This window comes from Lygodium microphyllum, chromosome 25 (assembly GCF_053477565.2).
Source record: "Lygodium microphyllum isolate KBCC chromosome 25, Lygodium_microphyllum_v1.1.10, whole genome shotgun sequence".
NCBI lineage: Eukaryota > Viridiplantae > Streptophyta > Polypodiopsida > Schizaeales > Lygodiaceae > Lygodium > Lygodium microphyllum.
In genome coordinates this window covers 55,094,033-55,118,879 of record NC_141159.1, presented here as the reverse complement: position 1 = coordinate 55,118,879, position 24,847 = coordinate 55,094,033, and the positions used below count along the sequence as shown (strand labels likewise).

The 24,847-nt window shown below is 43.4% G+C and overlaps 1 protein-coding gene and 1 pseudogene across 1 annotated transcript; one reads left to right on the top strand and one right to left on the bottom strand.

Moving 5' to 3' along the window:
• Positions 1-852: 852 nt before the first annotated feature.
• Positions 853-1,529, bottom strand: LOC148014234 (quinolinate synthase, chloroplastic-like; annotated as a pseudogene).
• A 12,113-nt stretch (positions 1,530-13,642) lies between these two features.
• On the top strand, positions 13,643-21,927 carry LOC148014233 (RNA-binding protein CP29B, chloroplastic-like). The gene is made up of 4 exons (XM_087666535.1): positions 13,643-14,059; positions 14,194-14,307; positions 14,584-14,682; positions 21,093-21,927. Exons 1-4 carry the CDS (start codon positions 13,667-13,669, stop codon positions 21,555-21,557), a joined length of 1,071 nt encoding a protein of 356 aa, XP_087522661.1. The 5' UTR covers positions 13,643-13,666; the 3' UTR covers positions 21,558-21,927.
• The last annotated feature ends 2,920 nt before the right edge of the window (positions 21,928-24,847 follow it).

The following is a 24,847-nucleotide window of genomic DNA, read 5'->3' as shown; positions in this document are numbered from 1 at the left end:
TGTCAGAGGTCTCAATCTCTAATGTGATTTTCTTGCCGGTCAAGGTTTTCACAAAGATCTGCATTTTGACGACCGTAGAAAAAAGCGGAGCTCCAGACGCGTTCCTTCGTCGCTTTGACCCCTTCTTCCTCATTCGCAACCAAGATAGGATTCACTCGAGCAACCTCCCCACTGCAGATTCAAGTTGTTCTCTCAGTGTCTCTAGCCGAAGGAGCTCATCAGCTTCTTCGCTGAACTTGCTGCAAGAGGTAGCCAAAGCCTTGTTCTCATCCTGGGATGACATCAGTGTGATTGAGAATTTAAGATCTTGGTTCTCATCTTGTAGTTTCTGGATACCTTCAAGCCTGGCAACAAAGGCGAGCTTTTCCACTAGTTCTTCCCCGAGCTTGCCTGCCTCCTCTCTCTCTCTCTCTTTCTCTCTCATACAGAATTGCAAACTCATGGACTCACCATTGCAGTATTCTTAGCATGAAGGCACCTATTAGAGACCCCCCCTTGCCACCATGATACATGTGATGGCCACAAAGACAGTGGTATGCCTTGCACACTGCTTCGGAGGGCTGCCGGAGGGCGCCATAAAACTGCCACCGGCCATAGCTGCCGCTGCAGCTGCTGATCAGCTCTTGCTCCAGGAAATACAGCTCTTACCTCTTCGACCACTTCACCCAACCCTTCTCTCTCTGTCTAGGCCTCTCTACGCCTTCGTTCTCTTCTTGCCTTTCTCTCAACTTGTCATTCAATTCATTCTTCTCATTCTGAACTGCTTCTATGGAAGCCTGCAACCTCCCCACTGCGCACCATCTTTCTTGCAGCATTCTTCACATCCTCAATCTTCTGCCATTCTTCCACAGCCTATGTAGTTGACACTAGGGAGAAGACTCTCATCCCTCTCTGCTTGGCTTCCATTGCCAATGCAAACATTTCACTAGGAACTTCAAAGTGAGCAGTTAAGAATGCATCACAATAAGCCTTCCGCACCGAGACACCACTTCATGCCCAAATAGATCATGTACAATGCAAGATCCATCCTGATAGTAATGAAGTTGAGACAAGAGAGAGACTATTGATTTCTTGTTATACAATGGGTGTATTGTTGCAATTTCTTCTTCAGACAATCTTGCCATTTGCCGAAACATTTCCGCAAGATTTGCACCCATGTAGGAGTCCGGACCATACCAACAATGACATCAGGAACTTGTGCAAATGCCTATAATACTGTTTGGACCACATTTGAAGAAGTACAGGTGATAGTAGGAACAATGGCACGTGCTTTAGTTTTTGTTTCCAAAGATGTGTTTATGTATATGACATGAAGAGCCGAAGTACTTCTCGCAGCATCCCCTAAGAAACTTAAGTATTCTCTCTTTTCAGCTGCCTCGGCCAAAGAACAGCCTATATGTTCACCTACCATGTGATAGACACCAACCTGCTCATAACCAGCTTGATCAAGAATGGCACGAACATTCTTTGACATGAAATCCACACCAAGAATAGCAATATGCTTGCAGCCAGTATCTGCCATCTTCACAGCCTGGTCTTCATGTACGGACATGAAGGACAACCACCAGTCATAGAACAACCTTAAACCGAAGAAACCCCAAGAACTATAGAAAGTTTAGATAGTTTATTTTGAGTTGATACATCTGGCACTGAGGATGATGTTGAAGAAATAGCATCAGAAGCAATAGGAAGCTCTGTTCTATAAATCCCATCAATGAGAGATTGATTGAACTTAGGCTTTGAGTCGCCCTTCAAGGTGACAGACCAATTCTCTAGAGCAATCCTAGTGAGCCGGTCCCTTTGAATCTCTGTGAGGGTAATGGTTTTGCCCGTGCCCAAAATTCCTGCTTCAATCTGAGCAGCTGCATCCTTCTAAATGCTAAGAGTGAAACCATTCTTGGAATTTTTATTTTCATGCAATGTGCCTTAGCAGAAATATGATTTGGAAAGGAACTTCGAGCACAACCATACATGATTTAAGAAAACATGCAATTGATCTATGATATGCAATTAATCAATCCATGCTACACACAAAATAATGTATGCATTGAAGAATCATGCCTAGCCTATCTAGATGTGATTGTGCATCATGCAAAATGCAAACAAAATTCCTTATTAATTTAAAATTCCTTATCCTCACCTCTCAACTCTCATAAAGAAGATATGATATACTCTGCTCCACCCATCCAATATCTCACATCACTCTAGAAAATGATGGTCCTTAAGATGTTGACCAAATATGAACAACCCTTCTCACAATTGATGGCGTCCTTCACGACCCTCTAACTCACCCAACCACCTTACACTCTCAACCAGAGGTTCCTAACTTTGTGGTGAACATCCCAAATGGTGTGTGCAAGAATTGTGCGTGCTCAATGACAAGTGCTCTCTCATGTGCGTGTGCATCTAAAATTTACTGCATATAGTTGCAACAGACCTCATGCCGTGCTAGTGCTTAACGATGGTGCAAAGCGTGCATAATACCAACCCATGGCATGGAAGTATTTGATAAGAACAGGAGATGACCCCCGAGTGCATTGCATCAACAAGTGCAACGTGAAGTGCTCGTGAACCCATTATCCCCGTGACGTGCAAAGTCTCGACAAGAAAACATACCTAGTCCAAAATGTTCAGTAGCTATTGACAAACACAAGTTTCATCTTGTCCAAAAAAAAAACCAAACTCGACCAAGGCTATCAAGTTTCACACTCAACAAATCAAACAAAATGATAAAAACAAATCCTAAGCTAAACAATTACAATAAATCGAATTACGAAACAACAAAACAAATTGTCACACAAACAACTAAGCTAGAAGAATCAAACCTAACTACAATTTGACTAGGGGATTTTAGTTTCCGGAAAAATGCTTGACAGCATATAGCCAGTAAAATTTTAGAGTGCTGAGTGATGATCCAAACTAATCAAATATACTTCAAGTCTAAAATCACACTCTTAATTTTGAAAAAAAAATACATTAAGTTTGAATAATTATTTACATAAAGCTCTAAAGAAAAAACTAAATAGTAAAACACACTAAGTGTATGAATTACTTATAGGTTCTAGCATATCTAAAAAAGAGACTTCAACATCCACATTTTTCCAATCTTAATAAGCCTTCAACCAAGGGAAAAGACATCTAGTTATTAGATCTTATGAATAAATAAATGACAATAAAGAGTGGTAGGAGGTGACATTCTTGCAAAGTAGAGTCTTGTCTTAAAAACCTCCACTAAGGAGCCACGTTTGCTGCCCGACTTTCAAAACTTGGCCTTGTGTGTTAAGTCAGCCTTTGCCTCTCTTCTCCCCTGTGCTTTGGTGGCTCTGCTTCCTTGGGCCCTGTAGTTTGCAATTGGACGTGCAGCCCATATCTTAGAGTCTTGCGGGTAATCTCCAACTTTTTCCTTAATCACTCAATGGTCTCCTCATCCTCTAATTGCATGACGTCTAAGAGAGTGTGGAGGAAGGCGCGTTGTTGGGCTTCCAAAATTACTTGTGTGGCCTCTACCTTGTTCTCTAATAACACCCTCTCACCTTCTGCAAGGGCTAGTCGGTGCGCTAAGTGTCTCACCCTTTCTTCACTCCTGTCCATCCATTCGTCTACTTTTTACTTCATTTCTTCCAGGCTTTCGTTGTTCCCCCAAGCTAACGCCCTTAGCCTCCCCTCTTGTTCCTCAATTTGTCTTTCCAAGTGTTGTTGCTCTCCAGCTCTAAGGCCATCCTATTTTCCAGATTTTCTATGCGCTTTTGTTGCTGTCAACTTCTCTCTTCTTTTGCTGCTCCTAGCTACTCTGTGACCTTTTTTTTCATTTTCCTCTTACAAGTCTTTATATAGCACTACCAGCTCATCAAAATGACATTGTAGGCTCATAAGACTATGTGTTTCTGCCGCAAGCTTTGCTTGCCACCTCTCTTCTTTTCCTCCCTTGGCCTCGAGCTTCTCCTTTAGCTCCTTGAACTCTTTTTTATACATGCCCACTTGACGGGTTCTTTGTAATTGAGAGTCTGCCATCATCTCTCTTTTGGCCTCAAGCTTAGTGAGATGGCTATTTTCTTGTCTTCTTTCATCCGCTTCAACTATGACATGAGTTCCTGCACATAGTCATCATAATTTGTAGACAACAATAGTGCGGTGGGGGTCGTGGTCGTAGATGCTTCTATTTTATGCCTTTTGGGGTCTTGTCTAGACTCCACATCTGCAAACAGCCTATCTTTTTTCTCCCATCATAGGGGTTCCTACACTTGCACCTTGAGGTGTCTATTTATTGACCTGGAACTACACCCAGGCCGCAAGATTGCTAGCATCCACCATGGTAGAGGAGCCTTAGATGGGTGTAATGATGGGGGTGGCACGCAGTAGGATGGGTGGGATGGTGTTGATTAGACCCTTGCCCTTTCCCTTATTTATTACTGGGGGTGGCAAACTTTTCGGTGCTTTGGAGCTAGTGCTTGGACCTTCATGTTTGGGTGGACTCATGGCAAGCAGCTCTTCTTGCCTTGAAGGTTGCTCCATTGAGAGGTGGATGGCTAGGGCTATGTCTTATTTCTCTTTCTTCTTGAGCTCCATGTCTTCTTCCTAAGCTCTTCTCTTTCTCTCCTCCTCAGCTTTCCTAGATTCCTCTTTTATTCTCTTTGCCTCGTCCCTTTCTTTTCTCTTTTTTCATTCTTCTATGCTTTGGACTTACTTTGGGCTCTATGTAGGTCTGCTTTCTCTTTCTTCCCTCTCTCTTCTTTGGCCTTCTTTTACAGAGTCTATTTTCTTTGATTTCTTGGCCCTTCCTTGGCAAGATTGTTCTTCTCGATCTCCTTCTTCCTCACTTACAGTCCTTTCACTAGTCTGCTCCTGTCCTTGGCGTGCGGAGGGGACATGTCTAGTGTCTCACGGACATAGGGTATCTCCATTTTGGTTGCCTTGGTCATGCTTGATCTTGTGTGGCTTCATGGTTAGGTATCCACTTTGCCTCCAGCAACTTGGCAAGATTTCCTGAAACCATCTACATCAAGTTTCCCTGCCCATTTTTTTGCTATGCTTTTAGCAGCCTTGATGAGGACTAACCCGCTGTTCCATACTAGGACAAAACACATTGATGTATACTACCACTTTGTAAGAGACAAGGTACTTGGCAATAGAGATTGACTTGGTATACGTTAGCACATAGGATCAAAAAGCTAACATTTTTAGAAAGGCATCGGATAGATAGAAGCTTCAAAAACTTCAAAGCTTATTTAGAGCTGTAGAGATACAATTGAGCTTGAGGTGGAGTTGTAGATATACAATTGAGCTTGAGGTGAAGTATTGAGATGGCAACCTCAACATGTGCAGACATTAATGATGGACCCCCTCGTTAGATGGATCTACACTTGTATACTTTGCATGTTGGTGATCATTACGATCTTCCACTAACTTATCACTTATTACATTTAGTTTGTTGCACCTACCTATAGTTGGCATATTTTTAGTACTAGTTGATTGGTATAATAAGTTATCCACTGTTTAACTTAATAGGCCACTTTTCTTTATGTTGTATCCTATCTATACTTTGTGTAGAATGTATTGTGTGAGAAAGAAAAAGAAGAAACCAGCAATAAAGTGTTTCGGCCTCCATCTCTCTTTTGGTGTTCTTAAGTGAGCTTCCTCTTATATGTATGGTGTGTGTTTCGCAAAGAAGCTCAAGCAAGTCCCCCACTATGCAATTCGGGATAAGACGCCAATGGTGTATGCTTCTCTTCCAGAGACTTATAGAGCCTTCTAAGGGTATAGGAGGCCTATAAATTCCTATCATGGATTCTCTTAGAGTATAATGCACCCTAAGATATGGCAAGCATGCGGCTACTCACATGTAGTAAAGGTGTGTTTAGATGGCTAGGTATGGTCAATGGTTTTGAGGCTACTTTTATCATCCTTGCGCAAATGCATGTGTATGGCATTGCCTAGGGTAATCTATGTATCATCTTGTTGTGGAAACATAGTGCAATGTAGCAAGGATGGGTGTGTGGTAACAATACATACACACTAGATGCTCTAGATGAAAGGATAACATGATATAGATACATTGTGTATAATTGGATGAGATAGGTGCTATAGAATGTGCACTCGGCTAAATGCAATATATAGTTGGCTACATGTTGTGTGTGGTCGAGTACATGTAGTGTGTGATCGGCAACAATTTTCTACACAGAGTGGCGAGTGCCTGATTGTCCTTCCCTTACCTCACTTCCCATTGTCCTTCCATCTTTCTACATTAGACTTGGATTGCAAACATGGAGGTTAGGCGTCTTAATGCACACCACACCACAAGGAGTCTCTTGTACAACTAGCCAAGTGGATTAATGTACACTTTAGGAGATTGCAATTGAGTATGGAAATGGAAGTTTGGCATAGTAGTGGTTTCACTATCAGCGTTAGAGATACATCATGGATGCTCAATGCAGTGCTGGATGGAGTACAAGTTACTATGGCTTCAAACACTAAAGTACATGGACTTTTATGTGGTGTGTATGCATGATGTGCAGCTAATAGCACACAAGATACCACACATAGGGTATTCCTCTTCTCACCTCACTTCCCATTGTCCATCCATCCCACTAGGTTGGACCTAGATTATGGAGGGTAAAAATGAGACTCCTGCAATAGACACTTGGTATATGTGCTACATGTTTGTGCAGTGAGAGTTGAAATGGGATACCCAATTTAAAAAAATTACCTTGCGAATCAATCACATTAATGAATGGCACAATGTACACACAAACAACCAATTCAAACTTCACAAGATACACATAATTTGATACTCATGATCATTCAATTATTATGTGGCTTATGTAACTCATGTGTTTCTTCTCACAATGTGTAGTTGTGGTACACTCACTGTCCGCCTACCTAGCCACTCCTGCCAATCCTCCTACCCAATAGGTTGGATGGCCAAGTGTGCAAGGGGCAAAGCCTTATATCCATGAGGTTACACACATGTGTAGGCAAGTGCACAATGTTAGGCAAAAAAAAAAAACCTTGACAAGAGTTACTGGCCAATGCGGAATGCCGAGCCGAATGCCTAGGATTTTTCAGAGCTCAATTCGGAGTCCGGATGGGAAAATGGCCAACAAATGGGCAAGATTTGAAGAGGTGGACTTGTTTTGGCCAAGAGTGGGCAGTGACCTTTGGGGCCAAGAAGCATTTTATGCCACATGACAAATCATGGAGAGAGAGAGAAGGGAAAAACGTGAGCAGAATGCGCCCGAAAATTGCGCCATCATGGGAGATGCTCAACCTCCAGCCTGCAAATAACCCACACCACTGATCATTGCCCTTGCTTCCCCCCTAGATGCTAGTCCTTTCACCGTGCTTCGCTCCTCCAATGGCCGTCTCTATGAAGATCTCTGATTTCAGTCTTTCTCTCTCCTCCCTCTCTCTCTTCTAAGGACAGATTCATGTGGTGAAGAAGAAGAAGAAGAATCACTACAAGGATTTGGGCCAGTAGCGACGCCCATTTGTGACGGCGGATAGCGGCGTCGCTATTGGCGTCGCTATTTGCATCGCTTTTTGCAAATAGCGATGCAAATAGCGACGGGCCGCAGGGAAAAAACGCAGTCGAAACCGAGCGCGGTTTTCATTTCTTGTTTGCTCCATTGAGAGTTTTGAGAGCGAGAGCGAGGGAGAGAGCGACCGTCGTGAGAGAAGGAGAGGAAGAAGACTTGCCGCCGCCGCCGCCGCCGTTGTTCGCGAAGGAGAGGAGGAGCCTTCATCGCAAAGAGAAGCCGCCCCGCACTCGCCATATCTCGTCGACGAGTCTCCCTCTCTCTTTCTTTTGCTTGTTCAAGGTTTAAATCACTCTCTTTTGCTTCTTTAGGAGAGGAAATGAAAGAGAAAGAGAGGGAGAGGGAGAGAGAGGGAGAGAAAGAGAAAGAGAGGGAGAGGGAGAGGGAGAGAAAGAGAAAGAGAGGGAGAGTGCATTCTCTCTCTCCCTCTCCCTTTTGCTTGTTTAATGTTTAAATCACTTTCTTTTTTGCTTGTTTAGGAGAGGAAACGAGAGAGTAAGAGAGAAAGAGAGGGAGAGGGAGAGGGAGAGGGAGAGAGAGAAAGAGAAAGAGAAAGAGAGGGAGAGGGAGAGGGAGGGGGAGGAAATGAGAGAGGAAGAGAAAGAGAGGGAGAGGGAGGGAGAGTGCATTCTCTCTCTCCCTCTCCCTTTTGCTTGTTTAATGTTTAAATCACTTTATTTTTTGCTTGTTTAGGAGAGGAAATGAGAGAGAAAGAGAGGGAGAGAAAGAGAGGGAGGGGAAGAAAATGAGAGAGGGAGAGAAAGAGAAAGAGAGGGAGAGTGCATTGTCTCTCTCCCTCTCCCTTTTGCTTGTTTAATGTTTAAATCACTTTCTTTTTTTCTTGTTTAGGAAATGAGAGAGAAAGAGAGATAGAGAGGGAGAGAAAGAGAGGGAGAGGGAGGGGGAGGGGGAGGAAATGAGAGAGGGAGAGAAAGAGAAAGAGAGGGAGAGGGGGAGAAAGGGAAAGAGAGGGAGAGTGCATTCTCTCTCTCCCTCTCCCTTTTGCTTGTTTAATGTTTAAATCACTTTCTTTTTTGCTTGTTTAGGAGAGGAAATGAGAGAGTAAGAGAGAAAGAGAGGGAGAGGGAGAGGGAGAGGGAGAGAGAGAAAGAGAAAGAGAAAGAGAAAGAGAGGGAGAGGGAGAGGGAGGGGAAGGAAATTTTTTGCTTGTTTAGGAGAGGAAACGAGAGAGTAAGAGAGAAAGAGAGGGAGAGGGAGAGAGAGAAAGAGAAAGAGAAAGAGAAAGAGAGGGAGAGGGAGAGGGAGGGGAAGGAAATGAGAGAGGGAGAGAAAGAGAAAGAGAGGGAGAGGGAGAGGGTGAGAGAGAGAGAGTGCATTCTCTCTCTCACTCTCCCTCTTGCTTGTTTAATGTTTGAATCACTTTCTTTTTTGCTTGTTTAGGAGAGGAAATGAGAGAGAAAGAGAGAAAGAGAGAAAGAGAGGGAGAGGGAGAGAGAGGGAGAGGGAGGGGAAGGAAATTTAAGATAATAGACTTATCGATAATGGTATGCAATGTGCTTTGCCATGGGCCACGTACATTGGTGACTCTTTAAGATGGCTTAAAATTGGTCATGTCCTTCATAATGTCCAAGTAGGGGATCTAATTGTGATATGCATAATTCATTGTTTTTGTATTAACTTTATAGACATAACAAATTAGAAATCATGCCAACTAGTCAACGGAAGGACTAAAAGAAAATGATACCCTAGCTAATGGTCATTACGGTACTTCATCAAAATGAACCCAAAAGTATTGTTATAGAAGAAGAATCCCTTAAATTGAGTATAGGATATTTTCTCTCAGGTCTTATGACTATGAGTAGAATTGATTGAAATAAATTTTATTACTATAGTTGATAAATTTCATAGATGGCATTAATTTTAATACACGATCCTAGGACAAAAAAACCACATTTTTAAGATGCTTTTTGTTGAGACTAATTTATTATTAGACTAAGAGATCCTCAATGATGCTCAAAATGGATTACTTATACTCAAAGCCCTCTAGTGCAGTTTTTTACAATAATGAATAATTATCTACCGGGACAAACAAATCCTTGAGCATGATACAAGGCCGAGATATAACATCGGAAAATCTCTCAACTACTATGTGCAATGCAAGATTTATGGTCAACTTGCAACTTGACGTACATCTCCATAAAGCTATCCATTTAAGCCTCGTTTACTGTAATGTAGATAAGATGGAAAACGAAGAAGGTCTTATTGTTCAAGACCGCGAGACGTATCTTAATCAGCGTGTCCCATGTCCTTGCTCTCAATGCAAGTTGGCAATTAGACGAAAACGTCGATTGTCTATAGAACACGTACGACGATTTGGCGAGTTTCAATCTGAGATCATTGATCAGGCGATTGCGGATTTTCAGCAAACGGTAATTTGAAGTTAATATTAATCATGCATTGTACTCGCAAGCTAATTGAAAACCATACACAATAAGACTGGGTCTTGTTGGCAAATTTTCTATCCAGGGGGGTGATGTCTCGACCCAAGGGGGAGTGCACCCTTTGCGGCCAATTAGAAGAGTTCGTGGACGTGCGATGGATGAATTGCAGGAGCCAATCCACCACTCGCAAGGCCCATCTATACCGTCAATGCCAGAGGAGACAGACAACCTTCCCGACCTACCTACAATCTTGGAGCCTGAGATGGAGGCAATGATCGATGCATTGATTCCCATGGATGTTGAGACATCTGACCCGCTTAGAGTGGAAGCATCCATACCATTATATGATGGGTGCCGAGTATCTCGGTTGAAGGCATTGCTTGCACTCTTAAGTGTGCAAGCAAAATACGGTTGGAGCGATATGAGTGTGACTGAGTTATTCAGGTACCTTGCACATAGGCTTCATTGATTTTTTTTAAAAACAGTATTATTTCAAATATTTGTGCTTTTTCAAGGTGTGTTATGATTTTTTTCAAGTTATTGAAATATCATATATTACCACCTGCAAATACCATGCCTGAGTCTCGTGATGATGCACGACATGTTTTACGGAAGCTTGGCATAGACTACAATAACATCCATGCATGTATCAACGACTGCATATTGTTTCGAGATGAATACGAGACTATGGAGACATGTCCAAAGTGTGGTGCTCACAGGTATCGACAGGACTTGCAAGGACAAACCATCCCTCAAAAAGTTCTCAAACACTTTTCGCTCATCCCCCGCATAAACCACATGTTTCGCACGTCTGACATGGCAAGCTTGACAACGTGGCATGTGCAGAATAGGTCCACGGATGGAGTTCAACGAATATCAGTGGATTCGCGCACATGGAGCCACATTGACTCTACCTTCCCAGGCTTTGCGCGAGAGCCAAGGAATCTTCGGCTCGGTCTCGCCATGGATGGTGTGAACCCATTCGGTCTGCGCTCGACTTCTTATAGTGTGTGGCCTATAGTGCTTGTCAACTACAACATCCCTCCATGGCTTTCTACGAAGAAAGGACATCTCATCCTTAGCTTGCTCGTCTCGGGCCGCTACAAAGTAAAAAATATGGACGTGTATCTTCGTCCATTAGTCGATGAACTTAAGATTTTGTGGGAGGAGGGGGTCATTGTGCAAGATATGAGCAGGCATGATGGTCGGCGGCCAGCCAACATTCGAGCCATTCTCATGTGGACGATGCATGACTTTCCGGGATTGGGAGAGTGCTCAGGTGAGCAGACCTCCATTCTCGCTGGTAATATCTATATTTTATTTCATTCAATCAAGTATTCACTAGGTCATGGCTCGCCTTACAGATCTGGTTACCTCAGGTTATCATGCATGTCCATTGTGTGGGCCACAGTTAGACTCCCGAAGGTCACGAACCATGAAGAAGATGGTATATCAAGGACACGCCGCTTTCTTGCCAGAGGATCATGAACTCAGGGAAGGTTTTCTTGGACGACCTCCAGCACGTATGAACGCTGCAAGCTAGTATGAGCTGAAAATGGTAAACCCGGAATCACATCCAAATGGAATGCGACGGTTCTCAGTTTTCTACGAGTTGCCATATTGGACCCACTTACAGGTCAACCACTTGTTGGATCCCATGCATATTTTCAAGAATGTGGGCAGCTTGCTATGGGACCACATCACAGGAAAGAGAGACAGTATAGGTTCACGAATGGATTTGAAGGAGGTAGGTAAGATGGAGGCGCTTTGGCCGCAGTCGAGTGCTGAAGGGGGAGTGCAGCTTCCTCGTGCTCCCTGGGTTTTGTCTACCAAAGAAGAGCGCATTGTGAAGCAAGTAATCAAGTCTATCTGCACTCCGACGGGTATGATGCGTTCTCTCAGGTCCGCATTTTCTAAAGATGACCAATTGTCGGGGCTAAAATCCCATGATTGGTATAAGATATGTCAGGTTTGTGAACAGAATGGATTGTAATTAGCGTGGGCATTTTGCAATTTGAAAAGTGGCCATTATTCATAATGCTTTCTCATTTATGGCAGTTTGTCCTACCGATCGCGATCGTAGGATGGCTTACTCCAGAAATTCGCGGGGCCATTTACAAGTTGTCGACTTTGGTGCAATGGATCTCACAAAAAGAGATTAAGACGTCCTCTATTGAATCCGCAAGGCGGGGAGTAGTTGAGACGGTCTGTCTCTTTGATAAATACCTGCCCACTAGCATACTCACGATACAAATTTACCTTCTTGTGCATCTTGTGGACGAAGTGGAGATTGCTGGACCTGTCCATACGCGATGGATGTTATTCCTGGAGCGCTTCATGAAAACCCTGAAAGGCTTTGTGCGACAACGAGCTCGTCCAGAAGGTAGCATGGCGGAAGGTTGGTTGGTGTCAGAGGCGTTAGTGCATATTTCACAATGGCTATCAACGGAGGAACCAGACAATGAAATGCTATGGACGCTGAAGGACGATGATAGGCTGACTGGAGATGTGGTGGTTGGAAATGGGGTAGAAAAAAGAATGGATGCCTCAATGGAAGAGAAGGTGAATCGCTTTTGTATGTTGTACCATGCCTCCATGGAGACGTGGCTCGCCAAGTACCAGATTGCAACGCAAGATCGAGAGGAAGCGCGAGCTGAATTCCGATGTCGTATTGCTGCGCATTCGAAGTGTGTAAACCACCCAAAAGTTGTGCATGGGATTTGGTACTTTGTACATACTTAGTTGTTGTGATTACATTTATTTTATGCGTATGAGTATAGTGGGGAGGAGTTGGAGACAAAAGTGGCGAATATGATGAGATGCTTTCAGCCTATGTTGAGCAAGGTTGAGTGGAAAGCACAACTGATGCTGGTGAACATGTTAGGACTTTGTCTTCTCCTTCTCCAGCTACATCAAAAATACCTAATGATAACCACATCCAGGAGTTGGAAAGAAGGAGGCTAAGCATTGAAATGTGCTATGAGAAGCATGGAGTTATCACTGTTACAGTGTGTGCTTGTTTTGGGTTACAATGTGTTGTTTACATGGGCGCCAAAGATATGGAACGACAGGCTCTTAAAGTATTCAGAATGAGACTTTTTGGAGTTGAGGTACGTGCTGTCCAGTTTGGTACAGGTACGTTGAAAGATGTGGCATCAGAAGCAATAAGATACTTGGTTATAAATGAAGAGACTACACATTATATTTTAAGGTCCGTAATTGGATCTCATCCTTATCCAATGCTGGTGAGAGATTTTCATGCCATTATTGGCAAAGAGACTAGACGAAAGTGTCGCTAATGAGGGATTTAAAAAACTAAGAAGGGAGGGAAAAGAGGAGCGTGTGACGAAAAGGAAGGAAGGGGGCAATGCTAATTGGGGGAGAAAGGAGAGAAAAAGCGGGAGGAAGTTACGAACAAGGGGAGAGAGAGAGGAAGATGGCACTATGCAGAGTAAGTGCAGAGAGAAGAAAAAAGACCAAAAGGCCTCCAGTAGAGGAGCCAACGACTGGGAGCTCTCCTTTGCATCATCAAGGTTTTGCAAGAATTGCAACATGTGCCATACCTTGAACTCGTGGTCCATCGAGGTTGTACGTCAGGCACTGTGAAGAGCACTTTGGATTTGCAGTCGAAGGTGGTGCACAACGATCAGCCGAAGGAATTGACAGGTTTGGGGCAACGGCAGTAGTAGGAGTGAGCACAATGGCAGAAGCAGGGGCTTCGGCTTCGTCACCATGGGCTCGGTTGATGATGCAAATTCAGCAATAGAGAAATTCGATGGCAGGGAATTCATGGGGAGAAGGCTGAGGGTAAGCTTTCCTGATCAGTCCAGGAGTGAAGGTCCTCGCTCTCGAATTGAAGACAGTCCCAACAAGTTATTTGTTGGAAATTTACCATGGGGCCTTGATGATATCTCTTTGGAAAATCTGTTCACAGAGTATGGGAAGGTGGTGGAGGCTAAAGTTGTGTATGATAGGGAGTCGGGAAGATCGCGTGGGTTTGGGTTTGTAACCTTATCTTCAATTGATGAAGTAAATGAAGCCATCAGCAAAATGGATGGAGCGGAGGTGCAAGGGAGGCCTTTGCGAGTGAATCTTGCATCAGACATACCTCCTCCTAGACAGAACTTTTAAGTTATCAACGGAAAGCACTGTACAGCTCAAGGGATGGGATTGAACCAAGGAACTTGTTTTTGTACATGAAGCTTTTTACTTGCCAAGCAGAAAGTGATGCAGATTGGTCTCTTCGATTTTACTAAAAGGTTCTCTTTTGTTCTCTCTTCCGTGGTGTTCCAGAATGCAAGTTAGATAATCTCGTCAAAGGGATGATTGGAGCTTTTGAGTATTGTAGCACTCAGGCAGCTGAGTACTTGCAGGCCTGTTGGCAGTATACGTGTGGCTCCTAGAGCTTTTTGTAGTCAAAAGGATGATACATGATCAAGTGGGTGCTGATTGTAAATTATAGATATCAATTGCAGCTTAAGGTTTCTTGCAATGAAGAAAACTGACAGTAGTCACATTAGCTGCTCTGCAAGACAATGGTTTCACAAATGCTACATCAGGGAAAGCTCAACATACCAAAAGTGTGTGATAATGGAGTGGAGGTAAAGGACTTACTTTCGGGGTCTAGTTGTAGGCTTTGCTGGTGACAGAACCTGCAACAGAGGGTTGGTGCATTTGAACTGCCAGGGCTGCTGTTCCGATCAGTCTATCACAAGATTTTGGCGGTCCAAGATCGATTGCTGAGCATTGTAATTTGGTAGCCTGAACTCGCGTCCAGATCTCCAGCACAAGGCCATTCAATGGACTGGAAATACAATGCGGGATTGCTGTCATTGCACCTCGTTTTCAGCCTCGATATTACTCAATTTCTTCATCTCCAAAGTCCTCTCCTAAGCGGATAAATGTTATCTGTGCTCTGATTTATGGTAGGAGTCCCACTGGTCGATTGCATAAAAGTGTATGTTCCATATGGATGAAGAATGCTGTTCCTGTTACATGTGAAACTGATGATAAAAAACTCTCTGTAGCATTTTCAAGGGATGGACTGAGCAAAGAAAATGTGCGGCATAAAATGAATGAAGAAGCTGTTCAAAGAACAGAGACGACAAAGCTTTGTTTCACATGATAAGCTTCTATTAGGACTGTGAAACAAGCTATAAGGAGTGAATGCCATGATCTACAAGATAAATTTTGATGCAGTGGATGCAAGAGTGTGCCCTTTATGCCATTTTGGACTGCATTTCTCTGCAATAGATTTCAGATGCTAACCTGAGCAGTATACATGTCTGGAGCCTATGCATACACTTATCAAATGCATTATCTGTTGGACATGGAGTTTGAACAAGCTGTTTTAGTCTAAGTCCTGAATCTGTTTAAATTAATTGGTGCCCTGAAAACCAAGATCATACGCTTATTGTAAAGCAATGGACAGAATGTCACGCTTTGTCAATTATTTTGACTCTTCTTTTGTAATGAACTTGACAAGCAATTTAATGATCTTTGGCATCAAATATTGAGTTATCGAGATCTTCTTGATAGTCTTTATTTCTTGCTGTACCTTGAACCCCGTGTTCTACAGCCTTTACACGAAATCTACGACATTTTTTTGGTGAACCCGACGTGAAAGTGCTGCGTCATCAGCAAGATGGGAGACTCACAAGAAGAGATGACAGATGATAATGTCATGAAGAACTTGTTTCAGTCATTCACCATGTATATGCAGCAGCAAGCTCATGCAAAACGTGACAGTGATGCTATGGATGCTTTGAAAGCTGTCCAACAGGAGATGAAGCAGTTTAATGGCCAGCAAGTGTCAACTTACCTGCATTTGTATGAAGAAAAGATGAAGTTTTTTGGGGTTTCTCAAGATGTTTGGAGCCGCTACTTCTTGCGAATCGTGGTGCGCGCTCTTGAAGGTCGAATTGCAGAAATTCAAGAGGCACATGCAGGTTGGGCTGAATTTAAAAAGGCATTAAAAGATGAATATTTCCTGGAGGATACAGGTCTTATGAATCGCAGGAATTTTTTAGCATGGGTTTCTATGCCTAATAAGGGACTTTCTGTTACCGCTCTTCTGCGAGAGTTTGAAAGCCGTTATGATCAATTGGATGGGACTGAACAGCAAGCTTTGGAGATGCAGAAAGTGGAGTTATTTTTGCAAGCTGCAGATGCTGATTTACAGGAAAGGTTGGATGATCTTTTGGAAGATCAAGCTACTGATTCAGGTTTAAAGACTGAGTGGAAACATGTCATTGATGCTGTGAATGCTCTTGTCAAGAAGCAGCGCAGGAGAGTCAGATTGCATCGAAATACAGGATCAGTTCCTGAAAAATCCTTGGAGACTTCTTCTTCTACCCCTGCTACTTCTTTGCCTAAACCTACTCCTCCTGTTATGAATCCACCAATTCCTGCTGCTCCAGTGCCCTTATCTGTAGATGATGTTATTAAAGGCTTGGCGGATTTGACAATTGAAGCAGTCAAAGCTGAAGTTGGTAAGTTAAAGGAGCAACTTATGTCAGTACCTGCTGTAGCACCTGCTCCAGTGACTGCTTTTCCAGTTGGTCAAAGAAAAGGGCGTCGATGTATTTGGTGTGATAGTACAGAGCACCAACACTGCAGAGATTGTGATGCTTTTCAGGAAGCACGTAAGAAGAATGTAGTGTTCTGGGGACAAGATGGGAAGATATGGCTGACAGAGACTGGCGCTCCTCTTGACACGAACTTTGGTAAGGGAGGTATGAAGAAGCTTGTTGATGATATGGCTGCGCGATCAGCTTATGTGAGTGTTAGAGGAGATGCTTCAGCTTTTGGAGTCCAGCTTGAGCAGAAATCTGATAGAGACTCTGCTTTATGGTCTTCTGCCTTGGAGATAGCGAGAAGAGGGAAAGTTCAAACTTCTACTATGACTTGTGTGGGCTCTAGCATCCGAGGAGAAACAGGATGGGATTCTCCTGTTGACAGGTATTCTATTTTTGCTTATATTGCTAAAACGCAGGGTTTAGATGCCATGGTTGAAGAAAAGAGAAGAAGAGATGAGGAGGGTCCTAGTTCCTCCAAAAAGACTAGAGGGGGTGACTTTGTTTCACCACCTGTTACAGCTCCACCTATGTCAAATTCTCCAGCTCAAACAGGTTCCGATCAACCAATGGGAGACAAGCAGAAGGAAAAGAAGCAACCAAGAAAAGAGCCAGGATTCAAGCTCTTGTCAGACCTTGAAATGCAAACGGATATGAGTAAGATTTTTCATGAAAGAATTTTGAATAGTGAAGTCACTTTTACTGTTGGAGAGGCTTTTGGGATTGCTAGAAGAGAAATACAGGATCAGATGCAGGATCCTTTGCGGAGGAAACGACATGCAATGGAAGGACCTGCTTTACAGGGATTGTGGCATGGAGCTCTTGGAGAAGAGCATGATGATGCAGTGATGGTTGAGAATGCTTCTGTTAATCCGCAATCGGAGAAAATAGTGCAGCCTATGCAGTATGAAGATGATGAGACCCCTATTCTCATTCCTCGCAGCCATTTTTCACGAAGTCATTGGACTAGAGCAACCACTGAGACAGTGGTAAGGATTTGAGAGAAACAAATTCCCTTGATTGCTTTAGTTGATCATGGTTCTGAGATTAATCTTATTGCTCGAGGTGTTTATGAGAGTGGCAAGTGGCCTATGGATGCAGAGCATGGCTGGCGCATGAGAGCCGCCAATAATACTTCTGGTGATATGTATGCTGCTTGTCCGAGTATCAGAATTTCTATTGGTAATGTTGAAGAGGATTATCATTGCTTTGTTCAGGATTCATACTCTTATCCGATTATTCTTGGACAGCCTTTCATTACAGAAGCAAGAATGGAAACAAAAGTGATGGATGACGGATCAGCTTATGCGCGGATACGCAATAAAGATGGTATGCGAGCTGTTCAGTTTATGACTGTTGGGGTAAATCATCCGAGAAACAGGGACTCCTTGCGTGAGGCACCACTACCTGCGAAAGAGTTGGATTTTCATTAGGTACCGATGTCTTGCGAGACGCCAGTGGTACGGAGCGGAGAAAAGAGGAGATCTCGCCTCCTGGCAGCCAGTCTTTCTCCAATAACTTTGTTGGGTTTACTTCAGATAGTTCAGTAAGTTATCAGAAAATTTCAGATTTGCCTAGAGCTGCCAGGCAGTACATTGGTCGTAAGGAGAAAGAGTTGAAGAATGCAGGTATTTTGCAAGCAGAAGAGCATGTGGATGGATTGTATGAAGGGATGTCTTATGCAGATACATTGTTTGAGATAAGAGCAATGCTGAAAACTGATGTATGCAAGGGTTCAAAGATCATACCTGTGCAAACCTTGGATATGTTTCAGGAAATTTCTGGTTTTATGCTGCAAACAGAGTTAGAGGCTGAGAAAACTCAGCAAACTGAATTTATGGCTGATTTTGATCAGCTAATAGAATTACAGAGGGCTGAATTCATTCAGCCAACAGAGTTGAATGCAGAAAAATTTCTGCATACAAAGTTTCAGGCTGCACCCATGCAGTCCATAGAGCTAAAGGCTGAAATTTTTCAGCCAACAGAGTTGAATGCAGAAAAAATTGTGCATACAGAGTTTCAGACTGCACCCATGCAGTCCATAGAGCTAAAGGCTGAAATTTTTCAGCCAACAGAGTTGAAAGATGCTGAAAATTTGCAGAAATTGCAGCAAAGGAAAGAGTGCTTGAATGATGCCAAGGTTGACACAAAATATAAAACAGTTGATAAGAAGGTTAAGCCGGTTGCAGGCCCGCTTCCTTCTGATAGTGATGAACAGATTGAAAAAGCTATGAAGCAGCCTATGTTGAGGGATCCTGCAAATATTGGACATAAGTTTACAGTTGAAACTCTTGCAGAATTGAAGATTGGAAATGATGATTTTTTGCTTCCAGTGGAAAAAGAATGTTTTAGAGAGATGCTTGGACGTCATGGTAAGGCATTTGCTTTCTTTTCACATGAAATTGGCTGCATTAGTCCCGAATTGGTTGCACCTATGGTCATCTTCACTGTTCCTCATGTACCATGGAATATACGTCCTATACCTGTGCTTAAAGCACACTTACCAAAACTGATAGAGTTGCTGAATGAGAAGATTAAAATGGGGATTTTGGAACCCTCTTCTGCACCTTATTCTAACAGGTGGTTTACTGTACCAAAGAAGAATGGTACTTTGAGATTTATTCAGGATATGCAACCCGTGAACAAAGTGACAATCAGGAATGTGGGAACAGGTCCAGTTGTGGATGAATTTGCTGAGGCTTTTGTAGGACGAGCCATCTATTCACTAGGTGACTTGTATTCAGGTTATGATCAGTTTCAGCTTGCCTTGGAAAGCAGGGATATTACTACTATGCGGACACCTATTGGTCTTGTGAGGATGTGTACCTTGCCACAAGGTGCTACAAACTCAGTTGCTCATATGATGAATGCTATGCATAGAGTTCTTCGAGACTATATTCCGCAGTATACCATGCCTTTTCTAGATGATGTGCCTATTAAGGGTTGTGCAGAAGAAGAAAAGAATGAAAGTCTTGATTTGCGTGGATGTAGACAGTTTGTGGCTGATCACTTGAATGCTTGTGAGCAAATATTGACACGATTAGAGGAGGTAAATTTGACACTTTCAGGGCTGAAATCTGTCTTTGCTGTTAATGAAGTCATCATAGTTGGGCATATGGTTGGATATTATGGCAGAAAGCCTTCTCCTGCAAAGGTGGATGCCATAAACAGGATTGCAGAGTATTGCTCGACTACTTCAGAGGTGCGGAGATTTGTGGGAGCTTGTGTATTTTACATGATTTGGATTCCTCATTTTGCTCATATTGCAGATGTTCTCTATCAGCTGCTTCGAAAGGGGCAGAAATTTCATTGGGATGAGAAGCATTCAAAAGCCATGCGTAAGCTCAAAAAGCTGTTGCAATCAGCTCCTACTCTATGCAAGGCGGATTATCAGTGTGGACGGCCGATCATGTTGACAGTTGATACTAGCCCTATTGGCATAGGTTGGGCTGTGGGACAGGATGATGCTGATGGAGAAACAGGTTTACTAGAATCAGAAGATGGACTTGACCTGTTTGTGGAGTTGAATGATCCTGGATAGTTGGCACATCCGGAGGATGCGCAGGTTTAGAGGGGGTGGATGTCGTATTGCTGCGCATTCGAAGTGTGTAAACCACCCAAAAGTTGTGCATGGGATTTGGTACTTTGTACATACTTAGTTGTTGTGATTACATTTATTTTATGCGTATGAGTATAGTGGGGAGGAGTTGGAGACAAAAGTGGCGAATATGATGAGATGCTTTCAGCCTATGTTGAGCAAGGTTGAGTGGAAAGCACAACTGATGCTGGTGAACATGTTAGGACTTTGTCTTCTCCTTCTCCAGCTACATTAAAAATACCTAATGATAACCACATCCAGGAGTTGGAAAGAAGGAGGCTAAGCATTGAAATGTGCTATGAGAAGCATGGAGTTATCACTGTTACAGTGTGTGCTTGTTTTGGGTTACAATGTGTTGTTTACATGGGTGCCAAAGATATGGAACGACAAGCTCTTAAAGTATTCAGAATGAGACTTTTTGGAGTTGAGGTACGTGCTGTCCAGTTTGGTACAGGTACGTTGAAAGATGTGGCATCAGAAGCAATAAGATACTTGGTTATAAATGAAGAGACTACACATTATATTTTAAGGTCCGTAATTGGATCTCATCCTTATCCAATGCTGGTGAGAGATTTTCATGCCATTATTGGCAAAGAGACTAGACGAAAGTGTCGCTAATGAGGGATTTAAAAAACTAAGAAGGGAGGGAAAAGAGGAGCGTGTGACGAAAAGGAAGGAAGGGGGCAATGCTAATTGGGGGAGAAAGGAGAGAAAAAGCGGGAGGAAGTTACGAACAAGGGGAGAGAGAGAGGAAGATGGCACTATGCAGAGTAAGTGCAGAGAGAAGAAAAAAGACCAAAAGGCCTCCAGTAGAGGAGCCAACGACTGGGAGCTCTCCTTTGCATCATCAAGGTTTTGCAAGAATTGCAACATGTGCCATACCTTGAACTCGTGGTCCATCGAGGTTGTACGTCAGGCACTGTGAAGAGCACTTTGGATTTGCAGTCGAAGGTGGTGCACAACGATCAGCCGAAGGAATTGACAGGTTTGGGGCAACGGCAGTAGTAGGAGTGAGCACAATGGCAGAAGCAGGGGCTTCGGCTTCGTCACCATGGGCTCGGTTGATGATGCAAATTCAGCAATAGAGAAATTCGATGGCAGGGAATTCATGGGGAGAAGGCTGAGGGTAAGCTTTCCTGATCAGTCCAGGAGTGAAGGTCCTCGCTCTCGAATTGAAGACAGTCCCAACAAGTTATTTGTTGGAAATTTACCATGGGGCCTTGATGATATCTCTTTGGAAAATCTGTTCACAGAGTATGGGAAGGTGGTGGAGGCTAAAGTTGTGTATGATAGGGAGTCGGGAAGATCGCGTGGGTTTGGGTTTGTAACCTTATCTTCAATTGATGAAGTAAATGAAGCCATCAGCAAAATGGATGGAGCGGAGGTGCAAGGGAGGCCTTTGCGAGTGAATCTTGCATCAGACATACCTCCTCCTAGACAGAACTTTTAAGTTATCAACGGAAAGCACTGTACAGCTCAAGGGATGGGATTGAACCAAGGAACTTGTTTTTGTACATGAAGCTTTTTACTTGCCAAGCAGAAAGTGATGCAGATTGGTCTCTTCGATTTTACTAAAAGGTTCTCTTTTGTTCTCTCTTCCGTGGTGTTCCAGAATGCAAGTTAGATAATCTCGTCAAAGGGATGATTGGAGCTTTTGAGTATTGTAGCACTCAGGCAGCTGAGTACTTGCAGGCCTGTTGGCAGTATACGTGTGGCTCCTAGAGCTTTTTGTAGTCAAAAGGATGATACATGATCAAGTGGGTGCTGATTGTAAATTATAGATATCAATTGCAGCTTAAGGTTTCTTGCAATGAAGAAAACTGACAGTAGTCACATTAGCTGCTCTGCAAGACAATGGTTTCACAAATGCTACATCAGGGAAAGCTCAACATACCAAAAGTGTGTGATAATGGAGTGGAGGTAAAGGACTTACTTTCGGGGTCTAGTTGTAGGCTTTGCTGGTGACAGAACCTGCAACAGAGGGTTGGTGCATTTGAACTGCCAGGGCTGCTGTTCCGATCAGTCTATCACAAGATTTTGGCGGTCCAAGATCGATTGCTGAGCATTGTAATTTGGTAGCCTGAACTCGCGTCCAGATCTCCAGCACAAGGCCATTCAATGGACTGGAAATACAATGCGGGATTGCTGTCATTGCACCTCGTTTTCAGCCTCGATATTACTCAATTTCTTCATCTCCAAAGTCCTCTCCTAAGCGGATAAATGTTATCTGTGCTCTGATTTATGGTAGGAGTCCCACTGGTCGATTGCATAAAAGTGTATGTTCCATATGGATGAAGAATGTTGTTCCTGTTACATGTGAAACTGATGATAAAAAACTCTCTGTAGCATTTTCAAGGGATGGACTGAGCAAAGAAAATGTGCGGCATAAAATGAATGAAGAAGCTGTTCAAAGAACAGAGACGACAAAGCTTTGTTTCACATGATAAGCTTCTATTAGGACTGTGAAACAAGCTATAAGGAGTGAATGCCATGATCTACAAGATAAATTTTGATGCAGTGGATGCAAGAGTGTGCCCTTTATGCCATTTTGGACTGCATTTCTCTGCAATAGATTTCAGATGCTAACCTGAGCAGTATACATGTCTGGAGCCTATGCATGCACTTATCAAATGCATTATCTGTTGGACTTGGAGTTTGAACAAGCTGTTTTAGTCTAAGTCCTGAATCTGTTTAAATTAATTGGTGCCCTGAAAACCAAGATCATACGCTTATTGTAAAGCAATGGACAGAATGTCACGCTTTGTCAATTATTTTGACTCTTCTTTTGTAATGAACTTGACAAGCAATTTAATGATCTTTGGCATCAAATATTGAGTTATCGAGATCTTCTTGATAGTCTTTATTTCTTGCTGTACCTTGAACCCCGTGTTCTACAGCCTTTACACGAAATCTACGACACCGACACAGTATGCGTCACCGACCGATTCGATATCCCGAAGGCATGGAGGAGATGCCGCGGTTTATGTCAACACGATGGTTGCATGGAGCCTTGACCGCAGCATCCAGCGAAGGGACAGAGGTTTCAATGGAGGAGTGGGAGTTTTCGAGGGGATGTAGTCCAAAGGTAATGAGGGGTTTAGAATGTGTCGTATCTAAATTTGCTTGTTACATCTAATTTGAGTGTTTCAATGTACAGTACAAAATATATAGTGCAGCGTGGTCGCGCGGACGGCATTTTCGCGTGGAGCGTATTGACAAAATGCGCTCCACAATGGACTGTGGTGTCATGGCAAGGTTTGAGCAAGAGAGCCGGCGACGAGCAACGGATCCGAACACGGTTGTGGATGAGATGGAGTATTTTGGGAACTTGCAAAGTATTATTACGATGGATTACCGTAGCTTCTCCATGATACTATTCGATGTACAGTGGTTCAAAGTGGTATTTGGAGGAGCTGGAGCAACAGTTCGACGAGGTCCATCTGGATTTCTTGAAATAGATTCCGAAAAAAAATGGACGGATTTACGCGACACCTTTGTGTTGCCGGCCCATTGTGAACAGGTGCAAAGAGTCATTTGCTTGCTAATTGTAATGCGACATGGTTTATGTCACAATGATTTGAACTCGCTTTGTACGTGTTTGTGAACAGGTAATCTTCTATCCAAACCCCCGACAACCTCGATGGTGATATGTTATACCTTCAACTCCTCGAAGTGCGAGAGTATATGATCAAAGTGATGTTCCAGGCATAGAGGAAGAAAATATGCAAATAGAGGGGTCGATATTACAAGGGGTGGAGGCCACCGCAAGTTTGGAGCCCGCATCGGCTAACAATGATGGAAATACAGAAGTCCAAGAATTTTTAGAGAACGAGGCAGACTCGTTCTTTTGTGATGACATGTCTATCGACCTTCCAGTGTATGCAGAGTTGTGTCAGGAGATTAACATGGGACCATAGAACACTTCATTCTTGGAGAATTGTATTACTCAATTCGTTGTTTAGATCTTCCATAAAGGTACATAAGATATGCATTTTAAGAGGGATGTTTCAAAAATGATTTATATTACTGTGCTTTGTATAGTTTAAATTGATTATTCTAACATCATTTTTTATCTATGCAGGTGACATTTTCAGGATGAGTCAAGGGATGAGCGATGAGGAGTTTCAGGACATGATGGCACGCATGTCTCCAGATCAGCTCACGAGATTCTGAGAGATGGCAGACCAGGAGCTGTCTCGTTCTTCGTCAGGGCGCTCTGCTAGATCTGCTTCAGCGCGATCAGATGCTTCAGCTTCGAGTAGACGATCTCGACGCTCACGACTTGGGCCAGAGGGAGGGACTGCATCGGGATCAGGGGGTGCTGCTGTGGAGACACGGACGTGGTGTCTCCGTCTCGTCGTTCAGTTGGAGCTGCGTCATCTCCAGGATTTGTTACACCTGTGGGGACGTCTACTCCAGTTACTCCGGCTTTTGCGTAGCCGTCAGCAAAGGTGGCACCCCTTTTGGTGGCACCCCTTTGAGTGGCACTCTGAGAGAGGATACCCCCGTCGGTACACCGGATGTACAAGGGTCTCCTGGATATGCCCAGGAGCGTGGACGGAGATGGGAGAGGACCCATCTTAGGCAGACTCCTAGGGGTTATGGATACCTAGTTGATAGTAGGTCAAGAGCGGTTATCATGAATGATGAGGGGAGGAGGGTGATGGCTCGCATGAGGGAGTTGTGCCAACAAGTTTTTCGGCACAATGTCCTGGATCATTGGAAGAACATACCGGAGGG

Bases quoted from the DNA above. Each gene is read 5' to 3' on its own strand.
- LOC148014233 (XM_087666535.1), top strand. From the start codon at position 13,667: ATGGGCTCGGTTGATGATGCAAATTCAGCAATAGAGAAATTCGATGGC. The intron at 14,060-14,193 runs TTTTAAGTTATC...TTTTACTAAAAG, and splicing joins TACCTCCTCCTAGACAGAAC to GTTCTCTTTTGTTCTCTCTT. The intron at 14,683-21,092 runs GTAATTTGGTAG...AGGAATTGACAG, and splicing joins AAGATCGATTGCTGAGCATT to GTTTGGGGCAACGGCAGTAG.